At 38.5% G+C, this 21,051-nt stretch overlaps 1 protein-coding gene across 3 annotated transcripts in view; it reads left to right on the forward strand.

The window, feature by feature from the left end:
- Positions 1-21,051, forward strand: part of BRF1 (BRF1 general transcription factor IIIB subunit) — a 171,026-nt gene that overhangs the window by 57,991 nt on the left and 91,984 nt on the right. For all 3 annotated transcript variants that reach the window (XM_086463613.1, XM_086463611.1, XM_086463614.1), the window contains exon 4: positions 12,138-12,169. In XM_086463613.1, the coding sequence (XP_086319739.1) occupies positions 12,138-12,169 (32 nt within the window). The remainder of the gene's footprint in view (positions 1-12,137; positions 12,170-21,051) is intronic.

Here is a 21,051-nt window from a genome sequence, read left to right on the forward strand (position 1 = left end):
CCCTCGACTGCTGGCTGCACTTCTGCTAATACAACTCAATATGTGTTTGGCCTTTCATGATGCAAGAGCATGCTGCTGACTGCGGCTCAACTTGTGCCTGGGGCCCTCCAGCTCCTTTTGGGCAAGCTCCTCCTTAGCTGGTCAGTCCCAGCCCGTACTGTAGCAAGGGGTTACTCTGTCTCAGGTGAGAGACTTTTCAAGAAGTTCGAAGTTCAAAGACAGATGCAGCTCCTGATGGTTCTACAACTTGCTAAATCCCCCTGGATGGCAGTCACACCTTCTGATGTATTGACCGCTCCCGCAGCTTGGTGTCATCTGCATACTTACCTGGGGTGCCTTCTGCCTTGCTGTCTCATTGCTAATTGAGACAGCGTTGTCCCCAAGGGATGCCTACAGTAACTGTCTGCGAGTTGACTTTGTACTATTAATCACAGCCCTTCAAACTTGGCAGTCCAGCCAATTTTATGCCTACCTTCTAGGCCTGCTAGCGAAACTATGATGCCTCGACAATTTGGTTTTAAGAACACCATGGCACACCATGTCTTCAGCTTTGCTGAAGTCAAGATAAGCAGCACCCACCTCAGTGCTAGTTTCAAATAACTGTCTTTCCACTGGGCTGTTTAAGTATTTGGCTAGTGCTCTGTATAGAGAATTTCTTTTTGCTGAGAGTCCAGAGGCATCTGTCTTCTGATGGGGGACACAACAGGTTTATAAATCTGCTCACAAATTTATAAATTTTTTAAATTATTTTTTTGGGGCTGGTGAGTAAAGCTTCTTCCTGACTTGCAGAAAACCCAGATTCGGTTCCATAAGGGGAGTTAAAAGCCAAGAGAGTAGTCAGGGCTGAACCCTGCCTGTTCTCCTTTTGAAGCTGCTGTTGCTGTGCAATCTGAAATGCAAGAGTTCTGGGGCCAGGAGAAGAGCAAACAAGTGGAAGCTTTTGTAGGTGAACAGCCAGGCTTTGAGAGGGTGCATACCTAGTTCAGCTTCTTTCTCAGGTTGTTTCTATGTTTTTTTCTTACTGGTGTATTCATTATATATGATTATATTGACTTAATATGGAAATAGTTTTGGCAGCAGGATTGTAACTCCAGTTTGTGTCCTCCTAGCTGAGGGTCCTGGTGGTGGAGGTGTAGAATTTATAGCATTTCACGGAGAAGGTCAGTATTGCAATCCCTATCCGCTGGTTGGAGAAACTGAGGCACAGAAGGGAAGCAAAATAACTTGATCATCAAGGCAGTAACATGACGTAGGTATGTTTGGGTCCCATATGCATCTATACCTCATACTGCTGTCTCCCATGATGTAGGAGTCCTGTTCTACATGCTACTCTCCCATTTGATTTTGCTAAGACCCTGGAATACACTTTTCCAAGTGTATTGGCTAAAGCCCTTGGAATTTTTAGCCAAAATTGTGAAGAGGAGCGACTTCTGCAGGCTCACTAGCTCTGGTGTTGTACTGAGCTTGTTGTCAAAATCCTAGGCTGAATTTGTAAGTCTCAGTGGTGGGAAGAAAGTTACCATTTTTCTTGAAAGCTTTGCAAATACGACACAATCAGTGAGCAGCTGTAAACACGAGACCCACAATAGCATTCCTAGTTGTTGTTTGGAGCAGAGCTGTATTTTAGGAGCTTGCCGTCAGTTCACTGTAGAATGTTATTTGAAATTACACTGCTAGGTTACAATAAAACTACTGCAAGACTGTGTGAAAGGAGTCTAAAGAGATACTTTCCAGCATATTACTGGCAGTTTTTATTTTCCCAGAGGCAGAGGATATGTACATCATTACTGATTTTTTTCTTTCTTTCATGAAGAATTCCAGCAGCTGAGATAAGTTTACAGCTTCTTAAAAAGTGATAATGAAAGAGCAGTCTGTGCTGTGAGAGAGACGTGAGATAAGTGCTTGCCATTGCTACAGCATTCAAAAGAAGATAATACAGGGATAAAAGTTTAAAATGACACTTCAGGAAAATATTCCTCAATTTCTATCTTGATTAAAACCATTTAATGAAGGTTCTTAACTTTTAAGAACGTGAGAAATGCCATTTGCAAGTAAATTAGCTTCAGTGTGTTCACTAACTGATGCTGTGCAACATTGTCTTGTGATGCTTTGGGAGTTCCTACTTAAGTGAAGTAAATATTGACAGTAATGCCAACAGAATTGCAGTATCCGTGACAAGTGGAGAATTGGAGCAGATTGCTTACTGAAGACCTGAGTTTTCAGTAGGATACGAGTACGTGTATTCTGCCCCCTTCCTATCCTCCTCTCCCCGTACGTGCCTTGCCCCAATAAAGGATTTTCCTTTTGCTCCTTAAGGATCCCATCATAAAGATGAGTAACCAATAAACAAGGAGTTGACGCTTGATTTATCTTTTTTAACACTGAGAATTCATGTGTGTATTTACAAAGTGATTTTAGAGCAAACTGGTGCAAAATCAAATATTAAACTGAGTAACAGATTTTAAAGTTATTGTAGGAGCTTCTTAGCTATGTGTTTTGGATAATAGGGGTATGAAAATTAGGACTGGCATACTTGGAAGGAGGGACTGAATCTGTGATACGCACAGCATCTCTTTTTATTATAAGGAACTCAGGATGTCACTTCACTCTTAAGCTCTTTTTGCATGTTTTGGACAGGGAGACAAATTTCTATGTTGATTTGCATATTATAAACCCACTAGTTAGATCAGGATGTTGCATTAAGACAGGAGGTAGCTTGGGTCTTTCAAAGGCCGGGAGATGGTCTGAAAAATAATTATTGACCATAAAGTTAGTTACCTACTAGAGATTATAGCTGAAATACATTTGAAAGCTTGTTTCTCTGACCCTTGGGAGAGACTGGGAATGCCGGAGTCAAAATGTGTGTTATAATAGTAAAATAATCAGAAGATTTCAGAGCAGTTTACCAAGGAAGGGGAAACGGTTGTCTTCAGTATAAAAACATGATACAAAAGGATGAAATGTTTCTTTGTGGGGCAGTGGCAAAAATAGAAACAGAAACCCAGTGTCCTGAGGCAGAGTCCCTCTGGGCTGTGCCTTTCAATTTCTTGGGAAAAACTAACTCCCAAAGGGAAGTATTTCTTTCCCACCCTTTCATGTAGATAAAATACAAAGTGTATCAAATGCCTGCGACTGTATTTTCCCTGCTGAGTAGATCATCTCAAAGATTTATTCTCGTAGTTGAACTCTCTGAAAAGTTAGCTATCTTAAAATCTCAAATATGTCATCTTTCTTCCATGCCATGTAAACTCCTCCCTCCACCTGCTGTATTATACTTGTTCAAGGACCAAATTTAATCTTTTTCTAGGGGCAACTTTTCAAGACATAAATTTGTTTTAAACTTAAAATCCGGTGTATTACATCCTTGAAGAGGAATGTGTCATGATGAGAATTGTATCCATTTCAAAGTATGATGTATCACTAGTCTCTAGCCATGAATGGTATTTAAAATTGGTATTTGATATTTTTGAAGTTGGAAAAGCTGTTGCAGTTCTTTTTCTTTTCATTAGTTCTTCTTGAACTGTGTTCAGTTGGGCTCTCAGGAAGGGAAGGTATCTTCTTACCCTGCCAGTGGCAGCTAAAGGTAATCTCATCTCTGTGCATTGCTGTGAAGTAGAAGTTAAGACATGGTTGCATATGGCGGCTTGCCCACAGGTTGGTAAATTCAAACATGCTAACTCAGTTGCTTCTGTCTGCGACCGTATCCCGAGATACCGGGATAACTGCCTAAGGAGGTAATGTGGATTTTCTACTCCCGTACTGCTAAATAACCCTCCCTTGAACACTCTTACAGTGATACTCTAAAGCATATCCTGTGCAAGATGCATTATTCTGTATTTGGTAAAATGCTTAATAACTTATTTGGGATAAACTGCTATTTATGAACTATAAGGCAAGCCCAGTTTCAAAAGTGTAACTCTATTAAAATAAAAATAAAATTCTGTATACCTCTGTGCTGTTATGACTTATGTAGGTTTCTGCTGCAGTGAATGTGTATCAGTTTAGCTCCATGTGTTCCTGTTTAGTTTATTGATAATAACTAAATCAGACTGTTCTGAGGAGTTCAGCCAGTGTAAAACTGGTGTGCTGTCCTGGCTTTCAAGCACTGCTGATAACCTAGTCCTGAGCACCCCGTTTTCGGCTCCGTGATATGTTTAAGTTCTGTAACAAAGACAGGTGAATGGGGACATTATTGTGAGTTACTGTAATGTCTTTAATCAAACATGCTTTGGTTACTACACGACTAGTAGTTAACAGTTTGGTAGCATTTCTGCAAGTGTTGGTCAGTTTGTGCCCCAGGAGAGAGCTGGCCGCATCCATGAAGCTATTATGCCTGGCGTTTTCCAACGGAGTGCTGTGGGTGTGAGGGAGGGTGGGAATGCAGAGAGCTCTCCTGCCTGCCGAGGTGAGGTTTTCTGATCCACAGGAATATACCGTTGAGGGGAAAGGTATTCCTGTGCCGCCTACTTTCTGAATACAAGGGCTCCCTGTGGTGCCTGGTGGCAAGTATCCAGGTCAAGTAGTGACAGAGGTTTCTACAGGTATGTGCCTACAGGCATCTGATACAGAAGGATTTATTCTGTCACTGTGTTACATGACATATGGTGATATGATTCTCTTAAAGGCCTTTGAGAATGGGAAATTTAACGCGTCCCATTGTAGTACTTCCCACTGAAGGCCGTTAAGGAGTCAGCAGCCTTAGAACAGCAGAGATGCGATTCATTTTTTTGAAGCTAGACTTTTTCTTAAAACAAAGACTCTAGTGTCAGAAATTTTCTGCTAATTGAGTCGCACTGTTTCACATGTAAGATATTAGATAATGCCTCTGCATGGATAAATCAAGTTGACTGGGAGTGGCAGGAAAGCAGCGCCTGAGTTTCTGTGCAAACTTCCATGTCCCATGCTGGTACAGCAGCTGCCGTGCTCCCATCCCAGCAAAGGTCTGTCTGTTGAGATAATTCTCCGAGGAGCACTTAATACCAGTGCATTAGACTCAGTATGGGTATGAAAGCAAAGATGTAACGCTTGGCTTCTAGCATGGAAAATGTAAAACATTCTGTGTCTACAGAATTTGGTTTTGTTCTGGTTTAGTTGAGCACTGTAGTGCTACTTCTTGGAGAGTATAGCTGGATGTTCACTGTGGGTAAAGCAGAGCAGTACTAAGATGAACTTTTGCTCAGGAACTGTGTACGTACTTACAACAAGAAAGGTGTTATCAGTTTTATAAGACTTTGGGTTACTATAAAGCAGTTATTCTGCAGGCTTTTGCTTCTTATTTATTTTAAGGTTTCTCTTTCAGATAAGGTAGGTCTTTGTGTTTTGGAGCCAGCTGGGGGAGAACTCTGCAAACAGCATTACTTTAAAGAGAAATTTGAGAAGGTGGGATGGGTGACTGGGAGGTTGTCTCAGGCTCTAGTTTGATGAATGCTTTAAGCCGGTGTATGCTGGCGCGGCTTCAGAAAGAAGTCATCTTGCTTTGCCCTTGCCTGCTCAGTCTTCTCCCAGTCCGTCCTCTGCCTTCTATCAGCCCACGTGTTTGTGCAGTTACATGTGAACTGGGGAGTGAATCTAGCTGAAAACAAGCAAAAAAAAAAAAAAAATCAGACAGTTCCCTGGGCTGGTTTGCCGCGTTGATGCACAAATAGCAGCCCCGGGGGTGGTAATGGGTCAGAATCAATCCAGTTTGGGGCAGACTGGCAGAGATTATTCTGTTGGTTTTGGGGGTTGGTGGTTTTTTTTTCTTCTTCTTTTTTTTGCATCTTTCCAAACTCTTCCATTTGGAGTTTTCTGAAAAGCAGAGTGTCAGGCTCATGACAGTGCTGGTTTTCCTTTACGACCTTTGAGCAGGCAGTGATTTTTCTCTGCTTCTGGTTTCTGCCACTTCTCTGCCTCAGCCAGCTGCTTCACATTTCCAAACGTGTGTGTGGCTGCTGTGCTGAATACCCGATTGTCATCTCAGAATAGTTCTTCCAAATCCGCACCTCTGAGTTTTGTGAAACTTTTCTTTCACTGTCGGTACAAGAGTCATAACCTTTACAGACTTTGTATGCAGGGAAAAGAGAGAGAACTGAACTCCTTTATGTTTACTTAAATCTTTACTATTGGTGTCCTCCTTCCCAGCTGCTTTTTTTTTATGCCTACTTTATTATCAAATGGTCATTCCGTGCAGATTTTTGGACTGTGCAATTTCATACCTGCTTGTGTGTTTGAACTCTTTTCAGACACAGGATGTTTTCTGCAGCGATTTTACTATTTATTCTTGTTTCTTTTTTCCTTGCAGCTTGAGCTTTGCTCCTTTCCTGGTGCCTCTCCCATTCTTGTCTGCCAACCCCGCTCTTCTTTTAAGTTCTTCCTTAAACCTTGCTTCTCCTAGCAACGTCTCTTGTTTTCCCTCACCAGCGCTCGTTCAATTTACTGTTCAGGGGCCGGGGTCTCTCTTTCTTGTTTGGAGACTTTTTGTTGTTTGAATATAGCCAACTGTTATTTATACATGGTCACATCATCCAGGTTGAAGATTAACCTCATTAAATTAATATTTACATTTTCATTCTATGCCTAAATTTTCTTGTCCCAAAGTAAATATACTAACTAGATTATCTTTCAGTAGCTTAGTACAGATATTCATCTGTATCCTGAATATTTTATTCATCTGGTATCCTGAATAATTGAGACCTGACTGTATAAGCATTTTGGGACAAGAAATGTATTTTTTACTTTTTTTGATTGTGTTGCACTGTGTTATAAATTTACATGCGACTATGTAAATACTTTGCAATATCTCACAAAGCAGGTTATTTACTTGAAGTCAGTAACACTAGGAATACAGCCTAGCCCCAATCCTTTGAAGACCGTATTCTCTAAGGGCAGCATTTTCAAAAGTGCTGAACGCTCACTGCATATTCAGCTTGCCTGGTGTGCTTTTGAAGATGTTCCTCTAAGTGGGAATGACTCTGAAGACAATTATTAAGAAAAGTTACAGCATTAATTTAGTAAAGACTGAACCGTACGTGTATTGGGGAGTCTGGAGGTTAATGTAGCTCGCAGGCATTGGATCCATCCAGTCTAACCAGCTGTGGCGCCAGTCAGCAGCCCAGTTGCCCTGGATTTTGTCTGCAGTCACTGCAGATACAGGAGGGTAGAACTGGTGTCAGAGGCTAATTCAGATCTTAGGTGAGCTAGAAAGCTACACTTCTAAGCCTTTCAGCTAATGCTATGAATCCAGGCAGGATGAATGCAGCCCAAAATGCTATCTTCTTTTTAATAGTCTGCCTAGGTGGTTGTATGATGATGAATTACTGCCGCTAACTTTGTCTTAACTGTGAAGATAGTGACGTTGCACGTGCTGAAAGGGAACTGCTGGAGAAACATCCTGATTTACCTGGGGAAGGAGTGCGGCAGTGCCTTTTGTCCTTAAGTTGGGTATTTTAAATACAGAATATAGAAAAATACAGTTTTATGAAACAGACATGCAGCTGTGTACAAAGAAGGAAAAAACCCCCAGAGAACAAAATGCAATTCTTTTTTTTTATCATGCATTAATCTCCACATAAATAAAGATAGCTTTTTATAAAAATCACATTTGTGCTTACCAGTTTGATTTGTTAAATGCTGGTTTTGTTTGTATACTGGCGTGCAGCCTGTGCTATGTGGACTTCTTTGCACAGACAAAATTGCAAACTTAAGAAACTTTGGAAGGTGGCTCTGTAGGATTTCAGCCTCAAGGCAAAGCTTTTATTAGGTTATCAGAAATGAGTTTTCTACAGAAGAATTGGTTTTGGTTATTATTTGCTAATAATTTTAGTTCAGTGTCATTGGGAAGACAAATGTTTACCTTAAACAATTAGTGCTGTCAGTCACTTTTAATTAATTGCTAATTAAAATGGTGAAAGTTTGTAAAGCAGCAGAGATAAAAGCAGCAGAGATATAATCGTGATGAAAACATGGAAAGGGAAGTTTGTGAATGGGGTGTTGAACTGAAAGGTGGAAACCTGGGTTCAGGGCCAGCCAAATGCTGTCACTAGTTTTTCACCCTGGTATCACTCCACTTCTGTGTCCACCCTCCCTTTTGTCTTATCTCTGTGTGTTTGTTATTGTAAGTGCTTCTGGGAAGTTCCCATCTCTTACTTAGCTTATACAGAACGCTAACATTGAAATTGCAAATATTTAATTTCATTCAGAACCTGAGAAAAATTTGGCTTAATATTCAGAAGGTTTTTTTACTTTTCAGTCAGATTTTCTATTAAGCTTTTCTTTTTTGTTTGCAGCAGGTCACAGAGAGTGACTTTATGTTTAAATATTTTATATATTTAATGGATCTGGTTTTAGTTTTTGTTAGAAAGCATTTTAACTTCAGCTGAAAAAAGGTAACACTTCGTTAGTGGACGGCACAACTCTTACGGATGTCAAATTTCTGCTGAGTGGCTTACAGTCACGATTCCTTGGCATTAGTCCTCTTTCCGTGGTATGGCTGATTTTGTAGTAAGCTTGTGAAAATAAGTAAAAAAGTCCCGAGGGTAGCTTACGAAAACTAACTAACTAACTAAAGTAAATACTAGACTGTTTTATCTTCTCTGTGCTGCTTATATGTGCCTGTATCTCCTAGATATGGCATGCTACATGTGGAAGAATTTTGACATAATAGCATGAAATAATCTGTTTGAAGGTTTCCTGATTATTATAGATTGTCAGCCACTAAAATATACATTTTTTTTTCTAAATATATTTTTTTTAATTTTCTTTTTAGGAGGAGTAACAACCCTATCGTAAATGATAGTTGTTATTTTAAAAGCATCTTCCACAATTTATTCCTGCATCTCTATATATAACTTTGGCAAATAGCAGTTTTCCCTCCTGCTAAATGTTAATATTGAAAACCAAGGGGATTTTGCTGCATGTAAGTACTTCAGGGTTGCTGGAGTATGTAAAATGTAGGTCTGTCTGAAGGACAAATGTGTGCTTGTTTGGGTATTTTGAGGTTTAGGTTTCCGGTACTGTTCATTTCATCATGAGCTTTTGTTTCCTCTGGTGCTGTGAATGAGATCATCATTGCTGTGATGATTCATGGTGCTCTCACATTATCCACAGATTACTAGATTATAAAAGCAGAAAGGGAGTGTTCTGGCCGCTTGGTCTGATCTCTTGCATCACGTTGGTCAAAGGATTCTCTTGAATTAAACCTTTTGAAGTAAAGCCTTTAGAGTCATCTCATTTTGATTTAAAAGTTTCCAGTGATGGACAGTCAATTGCATACTTTGGTGAAATTAGCTTAAAGAATGTGCAATGAAAAGCAATTGAAACTGTTAACGCTTTTTTCTTGTCCTTTTTCTTTTGTTTTTAAATTGGGTGCATTTATAACCTAAGTCCCCTTGTGTTTATGTCCTGTTATTTTGTATGTGTGTATCTACGATATCAGTAGCTTTCTATCCCTTTAAGAACTTTTCCATGTGCCAGCTGTCTCTGTATGTAAAATTACCGTGTTTTCTTTCAGCCTCAAAGAAAACATTTATCTTATGATTGTATAATTTTTGAATACGTATTAAGTATTATCTGCTGGTTTCAGCTGTTGTTGTATGCTCTCCTGAACTGTTCCAACTCTGAAAAGGAGTTTGAAAACAACAGCCTGTTTTTACAACTACTTCCTGCTGATAATTGTGCTCACAATATTCACAGTAAAGGCCAACCCATTGCTACTGCATGACTCAAATTTCCCCTTTGCTTTTGCTTTGCTGTAGCAGCTACACGTCTAATCAGGGAGAGAGATTGCTGGAGGCTACCTTAAATGAAACCCAGAAATGCCACATTTTTACTGTGACCTTTGCTTACAGTTTTAGTGGACACTTGAACTAACTTCTCCATGGAGCAGTGCAACTGTATGTTGAAGCATCTATAGTGTAGCTCTAAATTGCTTCAGAGTTGCCTGAACCCTGAAAGTGAATTTCCCAGCTTCTGAGCTCTAATCTTGTGTCGTTATAAATGCATGCAATGCTCTCTGTTTCTTCTTACTTGGACAAAAAGGTGTTTGTTTTTTTTTTCTTACAGTAATAAAGCCTGAGCACTCGTAATGTATTGTTAAGTTTAGGTCTTCCACCAAAGTGTGTTTAACAGTTTGAGAGAAAGAAGAGTGCTTCGGTATACAGATTTCATGACTGTAACTGAAATGCTTAGGTTAGAAAAGTAGCTCTCAGGCTCACCCAAGATCTGAATTGGCGTTTGGCACTGATGCTCTCTGACTCCTCCTGTCTCCAGCGACAGCAGACAGACTCTAGGACCACTCAGTTGCTCACTTTGGTGCCTCAATAACCTATGAGCTACTTTTCTCTTGGTGGTTGGTTTTTTTTAAAAAAATTATTTTCTAGGTTTTTTTCTTTCCTAAATTATAGTGAAGTCTATCAGATATGAGTGATAATTTTAGTTTATCTCAGTGGTGAAGGTATCTCAGAGTGGGCGTGGTGTAACCAGATGCTTCAAGTCAGTAATGAGCTAGAGCTAGGAACATTTTCAGACCTAAATATTTCTCAAGCTTAAAATTGGTGTAGTGGTTTCTTCTTAGATCTGCTTGATGAACTGACAATTATTATGGTTCCTTGGCAATTACATTGTTAAAGTCTTTCCATTTTCCCCTTTCTTATTACTTTGACCAAAAAGTTGCATTCAGTAGCGCTCTGTGCCGATTTCTAAGTTGTATAGTTTACAGATTGGTTTTGTTAGCAATTTCCTTATTGTGTTAAAATTTAAGACTACTCTGATGTCTTACATAATACTATCTATAATGGATTTTGGATTTTTTTCAGAGACATACTGCATTTTCAGCTAATTAAATAGCCATCTATGCTGTGTTTTTTAATGCTAAAAGTAACTTTCACCAAATAATATTAACATAATGTATTGAATTTTATAACAGATTTGGAGTACTAAATTCATACAATTTCAAATGCAAACTAAGGCAAGAAATGGTCAAGGATAAAAATACTTAGCGAGGCAAAAGTTTATGTATATACTGATTATGTTATCTGAATTATTCTCCTTCCACAGCTGATAGTATTTAGGCGAAACATGTACTATATTACTCTGGCGTACTTTAAGAAGAACGTACACTAATACTTGCGTTACTGCGATGTACCAAACTATACTGACATCCCTGTATTTTTTTAATACTGGATTTCTTAACACATTGCTACATACACAAATGCACATACACCCCCACATACATGTTGTCTTTGCCTGCCTCACTCTATCTCTCTCCTTCTCTCACACTTTACTTTGACACTCCTTTTTTAATGGTAAAACTAGAACCCTTTTACAATGTGTAAGCCACACCTGAGTAGCTGATAGGAGATCCAGCATATGTTTGTTACTTTGATAGCAGCGAGAAGGCTACCTTTGCACCTTAAGCTTAATGGTGCTTGTTTTTTTTCATTTTAGATACTGTGAAGACAATGTATTTATAAGTTTGCTTACTTTCAGTAAAATCTAGTGAAAACTTTTAGTGATTTTGGCTTGGTTTTAGCTATTACGAGTTCCAAATGTACCCATAATGAGTAGTAGATGGTGATCTAATATTTTTGCAGCAGCACAGGATATGATGGAGGGAGTGAAAACTGAAAGGTAACAGCTGATTTCTCGGTCAGAGAAGAGAGCAGCCAAAGCAGCTTTCTCCTCCCAGCTCTCATTGAAGAGGACAAAAGAAACTGCAGTTTTCTTAGTTTGCTCTTCCATCTGTTTTTCTGGGATACTGGGCACCTAAGCTGGCATAGGAGACTGATGATGCTTTATATTCTTAAATAGAGTGTAATAATAGTATTCTATCGTGATGCTATTATTGATTTTTGTTATCATTGGGTCTTTCTTAGGCTGCAGTATATGGTGAGTATTATAAATCACACAAGGTGTTGCCTTGTTCTTTGAGACCATCGCTTGTGCAGTGAGTGGAGTGGGTGCTGGAAGGATTTTCTGGGGAGCTGAACTGTCAGCTGGATGTTGGCTGTTAGCAGAAGTGGTGTGTCCCAAGTACCTAGTCCATATTTGGTTTGTTTGACAGTTAAAACTGGGTTTATTTCTTCCTTTTCTTAGTGTTGTTAATGAAATTAAGAAACACTGTCACATTCAACAAGCACATATATTCCTTGACTTCCTCACAGACATGTTACTTGACCTCAGTGACCTTCTTCAGGTATTGTATCCTTTTTAGTTTAAAACTTTTGTTGAAATGTTAAACTTTAATTGCAAGCAAAGAGCTGTCAGCATGCGCTATTTGGGGTGTTGCAATTTCTCTCTAAAAATTCTGAATTTGAAAACCACTGGGTTTGTATATGAGAATAATTGTTCAGTGAAATTAAATATCAAACAAGTATTTTTTGCTTTTAATGTTGCAAATAATGTGTCAAGCATTAGCATGATCCTTTCATCAGGATTCAGTCACTGTAACAGCACAGGGTCAGATGTTACACATTTTTAAAACAACAGCTGTTGAAGACAGAAATAACTTTTTTGGTAGGTAATACTGTGTAAATGGATTAGTGCCCTACAGAGATGTGTTTTATAAAATGTATTTTGAGAGAAATACTTACTTGCTCTGTATGTGGAAACAGAAAGCTCTACGAACAGATGCTGTCTTACCCTCGTTCTCCATGTTACTATTCTCCATGTTTTACATACAATGTGAGTAGGTTAGTTGCATCTATTTTTGACCTCCCAGCTGTCTTGGTAAATGGCATCCCTCTGAAGACTATTTATTGCTTGAAGCAATCTGCTGGAATTGCAATAATCAAATGAATCTTTAATTCTTAACATTAGTAACTTTTTTCTAAATTCTTATTGAAGTATTTTGATTGCTTATAACCAAATACTGCATATGTAGAATGGGAGCTTTATTTCCTTCTAAACACAGGTGATTCTTCATAGTGATTGTAATGAAATAGCATAACAGTAATGTGAGGAATAGTCACACAATGTGAAGAGGAAGAAGAAAAAGGTGGTGTATTTGTAAAAGGAAAAAAAAAGATGTATGGTCAGCACGAAAAGACAGGAAAGATTGAATGATCTGTCTTTTCCCCTCTGTACATTCCAGCCAGAAAAGGCGTCGAGATGGGGCATATGAGGACTAAAAGGTTCAAGAAGGGTAACTGAAGAGATGGGAGAGACAGAAATAGATTAGTAGTAGGGAAATAATCAACCCCGGAAAGAGGAAAAATGCAAAATTTCAGTATCATGATCTGTATTTATGTATTCAGCTGTGTGAAGGCTTCTGATGTGCTCTGCTTTATAGCTTCTTTAAGATGAATATGAGCAAACAGGAATCTTAAATGGTATTGTTAACTGTATCTAGCCAGAAAGTCCTGTTTAAGAACATATAAATGAGCTTTTCAGGTCCTAACTTGGTTTCTTCCCCACCCTGAGTTTGTTTAAAAAAACAAAACAAGAGGAAATGGCCTCAAGTTGCACTGGGGGAGGTTTAGGTTGGACATTAGGAAAAATTTCTTTACCAAGACAGTAGTCATACATTGGAACAGGCTGGCCAGGGAAGTAGTGGAGTCACCATCCCTGGAGGCGTTCAAAGAATGTGTAGATGTGGCACTTCGGAACATGGTTTAGTGGGCATGGTGGTGTTAGATCAGCGGTTGGACTAGAGGATCTCAGAGGTCTCTTCCAACCTAATGATTCTATGAAAACAAAAAACCAAACCAAAGCAAAAAAACCTCGGTGACAGAACATTTATGGCCCAGGCAGAAAACTGCAGTACATTTTGCTTTAGATCAGGCTTTGCTCACAGATTGTGTGCCTGAAAAAGAAGAGCAATTAGTTCATTAGGTTGTACTATATTAACTTGATGTGCCTCTTTTTTTCAAGGACAGCTCTCCCATCCTGAAGCTGGGATGTGAATGTCATTAAAGAAAAATAAAGGTTGTTAGCAGCAGTAGTAGTAGTGGCAGTCGTGTTACCTTTCCAAAATATTGAACTTGGTCAGATTCATCTGTACAAAATACGTCATACTGGTCCAGGTAACTGTTTTTCTTGGTAAAATGAGAAAGGTGTCAATTTTGTATCAGAAGAAAATCACATCTCAAAGTCTAAAAAATGAGCTACTGCTGACCTTCACCAGCTCTTGCTTAGATGCTAATAGCAAATTTTGAGATTTTTCTTCAGAATTTTCTACTTGATGCAGCTCAGTTGCTGCGGGAGGTGATGTGACCTGTGGGGCTGCTAGTCATCTGACCACAGGTATTTTTTGAAGAAGGTTACCAAATGAAACGTCCTTGTAGAGTGTTTTCATGGAGGCTACTGCCTGAATTACAGAACACCTTGAAATGGGTTTCAGTACATTTGAGGGGGAAAAAAAGGTTAACCACCTTTTGTGTATTCATCTAAAAGCGAAACAAAAAGTAAGCTATGTAACTCTGGCTACCAGCAAAAAAGATAATTGAAAGCCTGTGAAAAGGCCATCCATTGCTTCCTTTTGCCATCTTGCAGCTGGTAACAATATTAGCTGTGCTATTCTGCATCCCACTTATGGCACCCTTCACATCAGTGACCTTCAGTCAGTGTCTTGCAAGCGCTGGGAGAGCTGGTACCCGCTGTAGCTCACATCATAAGAAAGGTGGTAGCTAAAAGTAAGAGTATTATGAAGAAGATTTGAATCTGCTGTTGCCTGCAACTCAGTATTTGTTTAATGACCTAAGCATATTTGTGTTCTTTCTCTTTTGTTGTTCTGTTTACCTTTGTTAATTTAAAAAAAAAAGGGGGGTGGGAATTGTAAGCGTGGCCTGTTAGGCTGTACAACCTCTCTTCCTGTCTTTGTTGAGTTGCTTTGGGATTTTGTCCCCCATTCTCCATAAAAAAAATTTTAAAATGCTGTCCTTTCTAGTGTAATGTGCTTTTAGAATAGTAGTATGCTGCTAAAACTTAGCAATAGAGGAAACTAATTCTCACTGTTAATGGCAGTCTGTTTAAGAAGTCATACCAGTTTTCCTCTTATGCTCATGACCGAGATGTGGAAGTTCATCTTGCCTCACTGGAGAACAGCTACACTTCATAATAGTTTTTGGAGCTTCAAAATGGCTATCATCTTGGAAAACAGAAAAGAGAAAATTTTTTTTAATTGGAAAGGCAATTTCTTTTTATTATTTTCTCCCATTTTATCTTCAGTTGAAATACATCCTATGTCTTGGAAACCTCCTGTTGGAAGTGGTGTCAGATTCAGTATTCCTCTGGTACGTTAAAACTTTAAAGCATTATCTGAAATGAACTGAAAACGTCCAGACCACTGCTACAAATCAGGCTCCTTCCTTGTACAAAGCAGTCATGCTGCATGTTGATTGAGTTGGAAGGACGATCAGTCATCAGTCTCTGACAGAGAAACTACTTGCTTATATTTTCAGATAGAGCATTTTACTTGCAAATATAGTCTTTAGAGAGGTCTGTAATCAGGCCTTTTGTTTGCTTTTTTGTTAGTCCAATCTGAGCGACAGGCCTTGCTTGTTTAGGAGAGTTGCAAAGCTTGTCTAGCCTTGGCCCAACTTTTGAACAGTTTAGGTTTGCTCATCTGTTTCAGAGCACCTTGTTCCTTGCACCTGGAGAACTATGTGGCTCGATCAAATCAAAACAAATTTTAATCTCAGTGTGGTGAAATGCTGCCATTCTCATCCTCAGAAATGGCAGTTTCTTTTTTAGCCTCTTGTAATCTCCAGCGTCATGGTCTTTGCAATGTCGTCATAAAAGATTTTGGCAAGAGGTGTGGGCAGTGCTTTGATCTCCAGTTTCAGCCTAGTAGAATACAATTTTAGTGTGCCTTGTGGTGTGTCCTGCTGTTAAACAAGGCTAATGCTTGCTGAAAAGGTGTTAGACAGAGCCAGGGTCTTTATAGGGGTGCACAGCAGGAGTATTAGCTGCAATGGACATAATTAATTAAAATGAGATGTTTTGACTTGATACCAAGAAAAGGTTTTTCACCATGAGGACAGCCAAGCGTTGAAACAGGTTGCTGAGAGCAGTTTTGAAGTCTCTGCCCATCATGTTTTTCAAGATTTCGAGCAACCTGGTCTGTTCTGACCCTGCTTTGAGCAGGAGGTTGGGATGGAGATCTGCTGAGATCCATTCCAACCTGAACTATACTGCTGTTCTAGATAAGGGAAGTAGTGCTTCCTTGGCCTAGTCCTCCTTTGGTCTCTCTTCCACTTCAAAACAGAACTCTCACCCCCTATTTCTTTATCTTCAATTCTCCTAGTCAAGTAACAGTACTTTCTTGTCTAGAAGGATTTTTATTGTGAGTTATTTTTGGACACTTGTTTATATTTATTTCTTCTAGAGGCAGCATTGGCCTCCTTGATTCCTCTGTGCTTGTTGCAAATTACTCTTTTGACTTTCTTGCATAGATGGTATGACAATGGTCTATTGTACCACTGTGGTGTTGGAAGAAGAATGCTAGGAATACCACATAAGCGATTAGTAAAAGTAGACTCTCCCTTTGGAGTCCCCAGACTGAAGGCAATGCTTTAAAGCATAGCATGAGGGGAGGCTGCTTAATTTTGATTTGTGTCTCTTTGAACTGCAGTCTGACAAGCTGGGTTTGGTACGTATTTGTAGTTTTGTGTATTGTCTTTCGAGGTTAAATGTAATGTTCCGGTTGCAATATGGATCCAAAAAATAAGAAGTTTCATTCTATTGTGTGGAGAAGGTTAAAGTATTTCTTAAAGACTATACTCATTTGGTTCAGTTTTTAATACCCTTTCTTCATTTAAAGTTATTAACATGTTGACTGCATTTGCCTTTATTGCCCCTATGCAAATTGCTATGTTGATTGAGTTAATTTAAACAACCTGGTTGGGACCTTCAGGCATTACTATACTAGAAATGTTAATAATGAATCAAATAACCACAGGTGCCTCTTTCCCCAGCAACAGACACTCTCCTTAAAAACTCATTTGCTTTTCATGCTTGCTTAATTATTTAGGCAAGCAGCCATGGATGTTTCACAGTGTGAATTCTCATCGTGTTCCAACTGCCTGGTCTTTCTTTCTAAAAGACAGAATACCTTAACCACTGTCACCATTTGTAATATTTTTCCAGAATGCCACACCATGGTCTTGAAATTGCTTATAGTGAAAGGGTATTGATTTATAAATTTATGGAACTTATGGTCCAGCCAAACCTTTTATTCAATGATTGCAGCTTTGGTTTTGCTACTGTCAAGAAGGTAAAGTGACCTGGTAACTCTATGAATGGGAGATTCCCTGTTTCCCAAAGAGAGTTTAAAATTCTGGAAGGTGTTAGACTGATGAACAGCTGAATTCCTGTGTTACTGGAAACGAGGTATTTGTTGTTATTTCTAAAAGTGGAAGTATATTGGTATTTGTGAACACATCAGGCATGATGTGAAAGCGAGAGGAAATTATGAAAGGATAAGAGTCCCTGTGGAAGTGCCCTGTTGAAATCAGCATCTGATGACTGACAGATGTGAAATGAAAAGACCGTGTCTCCAAAAAATACTGTGAAGGGCAAAGAGTATAACAAGTAAAAGGATCTTTCTGTAAAGATGTAGCTGAATAATTGGAAGCCATTCCTTCTCTAAATGCCCCTTTTAACAAATATAAAGTGTCCTGTAACAAGAGCAGAAATTAACTAGTGGTAAAGGACAACGTCTTAGAGAATCTTAGGTTCTCCTGTAGAAACTTAAGCGTAAAACCAGGGTTTTTTTGCCTTGGTGAGCACATACTTTTTGTCTGAAAGATTTCTTCCTGCTGAAGACTCTAGTTGTTTTTTTAAAAAAAATAACAACTCGGTGGCAGGTTCGTATGTTTGTAAACTTAGTTAAATGTGAACTGAATGTAAAATAATATTGTAAAAACTATCAGGGTATACAGATACTTTAAAATATCCCCTCTGACAGAGGTGGACTCTCTGTTGTATTAGGTGTTGATGTTCAAACCTAGTGATGGCATCAAGTTTAGGAAATTTTAATTTCTGATAAAAATATGCAAAGAACACAAGTCTTTTGAAAATCTATAAAACAATTGTTATACTTTGACAGTTTTGATTGGGGAGAGTTTGAGGAAATACTTTTTCAGTACAATCCTTCTAAATTAAGAAGGGGGGAAAGAGACTGAAGTCGATGTGGTAACCTTTAAAGCAACACCAATTCAAGTCTAAGCCAGAGACATCCTTTTAGAAGGGCTTGTTGTTTATTCACCATTCTAAGGACTCCTATAAAATTAGGTTTTATGAATGCAAATGTCATATGGTTCTAAATTTGGAGCATTAAGCTTTTGATGGATTGGAGTATATGAATTTTTATAAGAAGTTCTTAATGAAGAAAGAACTAAAAGTTAAAGTAGGCCTCTAAATCAATTTTCTTAATTTTCTAAGCTTAATGGAGCACAAAGCCCATACAAATTATGAGAGTAAAGAAAGACTCTATATGCCTCGTATATCATATATCATATCTCGTCTGTCACAGGATGTGTGTGTGCATGAGTAAGAGTTGAAATTAGTGGCAGTGGCATGAAATTCTAGTGAAAGGGTCTTCTTCCACTAAAACCAGAAGTTCTTTAACACTGTGTTTCAGCAGTTCAATGCCATTACAAATTTCTGGGTGAGCTTTATGCCATCTTTAATTTCCCATTTATGAGAAATGCCCCAGAACCTGTGAATACCTGGTTTCTTTTGAAGAGGAGAAGCATATTGTTTGAGAGGGCCTGAAGTCTCTTTTCCTACTGATTTGCCAGGAAAACTGGAAGCAATTAAATATTCCTGATTCTTTTTCTAACTTTATCCTGGCATTAAAAATGTGTGAGCTTCATGAGAAAAACAATATAGAGCATGTAATCCACTGTATATTATGGTTTCTTTCTAAATTTGTAGTAACCAGAAACTGCAAAGAAATGCACATCAAAAGAAAGAAATTCCCTGATGTATCATTTCTATTTGAATTTATTATTTTGTGTAAATACACTACCTACACCTTGATGTTGGGTCATAAAACACTGATGATGTGGGTGAAGTGGAAAAGCAGGTTAGATGTAAGTACATTGTTTCTCAAATAGACCATGGATCTGGAGACTTTTAGTTAGGCCAAGGAGAGGAAGATAAACAGTCATCAAGCAATTTTATTGTGCATTTGTCTTTGCCTTAGATTTAATTCGGTACCCACTTGGATTGTTAGAACTTCACTAAAAAGCCCTGCTTCTTTATTTGGTCTTCATATTTATTTGTTCTTTGGTGATTACATTTATGGAAAGTTTACTCGGGAGGAGTTTCTTAGAGAGTGATGTGGTTTGATGGGGGCAAACATCAAGTATTTGGATGTCGTGACCAAAAAAAAGCCAGAAGGAGAAATACTTGTTTGAATTTGAGGGTGTTTTTTTTCTAGACTAAAATGAAAGAACAGGATGAGTTTGTGAAGCCTCTGATGGAAACATCATACGTACTTGGCTCCACTGAAGTAACTTTATTGATTTGTTCAGTGAAATCGTCCTTGCAGACCAGGATCTAAGTGATGAAGTTTAAGATTTATAGTAACTTGGTCAGCCAACTTCGAAGGCTGAAACTATAGCCAGACCCTGCTTTATGTTAATATTTTTAAGCCAAAAGGTCAAAACAAGCCATTCCAAGCTTGCAACGAATTTAGAGCATCTAAAGCCAACTGAAACACTGCAGATATTTGCTGTAGTAATGTCTGTTTTTTCTCTTTGGCTCATGGAAAGTCACATGCTCTCAAACTCCAATATGAATTGCCAGATTCAGTAGGTGCTTATTTTTCTATGTAATTTGGTGACTTATTTCCTAAGAAATATCCTTCGTATTCAAAAGTATTTTTCTGTTCACTTCCTTCCCATAGAATAGTATTTCTATGTTGTCTAGTATTTCAGGAAAAAAGGCAGTAAAATTTAAGACTATACTCTTGTATCTTCTAGGCCAGTCAAACCCGTTGGTCAGTCATATGGAATGAAACAAATTCCAGACAATATGGAATGAATTGCCATCATACCATGTACACTTGATGGCACAGTCGCTTTCAGGATACATGATCATTCTGAGGATTTCTTTGAAGTTCTAATTTTTATTTTTTTTTCTTAATTTGAGTAAAATACACATTAAGAACACTTTCAGATAAAAATTTAGAAGTGCTAGGTGAAAATGTGTCAGGTTTTTTGTTTTGTTTGTTTGTTTAAATATCTGTGTTTATTTTTGCTAGTTTGGTACAAGCATCTATACACTTGGGAGCAAAGCTTGCCTTTAAACTGTTGGTAAAGCTCTGTTGTGAAACTGAAAGAGAATATACTTAGTAACAGGATTTTTTTATTTCCATAGCCTTGTACCATAATCAACAACTCAGTTGTGTAATTGACTGCATAGTAAACACCTTCACTATCCTGGCATATGAAAGAGAGGGGCAGTTCTGTTACATAAAAGCAGTAGAGTATATACTATCCTTAAAAAAAGCAGAACACACTATTTGTTTGGAGTGTAGGAGGATGGAGTTTTTTATACTAACTTTGACCTTTATATATGCCTTGAGGGAGCAAGGTGTTCATGGAGCTTCATGGAAGCGTTTGGGGCTGATTGGGAACTGAAGTATATCTTGCCTTTCTTGCTGACCACAAAAGCACATCTTAAGACAGTGAAAGAAAACTTCCTCAGACTTTTAAAATACAAACATAGTTGCTTATGCTATAAATTGCAAATCAGACTATGAAGAGTAACTCCTCCCCTCAGTTTACATCCTCTGAGTGCAGCAGTGAAGGAGGGGAGGGGAGCGGAGCACGACTCTGTCCCTTAGCAGGTTTGGTGTGGTTTAGGGTTTTTCTGAATTTATTATCATTTTTTTAATGTAAGGTGATCTGGGGCAATGTCCCAACAGTGAGAAATGACAAATAACCCTTGGGGCAGGTAGCACCACTCCTTGCTTTGGTGGAAAAGTTTGGTGTGTGCTTGTGCAATACTTAATTATCCCACTTGCATGATCGTGCAGAGCTGAAATTTGCACTAACTTGTATTTGCTCAGGTTTTGTTACAAGATAAATAACACTTTATATATATATTATATATATATAAATATAT

This window comes from Leptosomus discolor, chromosome 3 (genome assembly GCF_034619465.1).
Source record: "Leptosomus discolor isolate bLepDis1 chromosome 3, bLepDis1.hap2, whole genome shotgun sequence".
In the NCBI taxonomy this organism is placed as follows: Eukaryota; Metazoa; Chordata; class Aves; order Leptosomiformes; family Leptosomidae; genus Leptosomus; species Leptosomus discolor.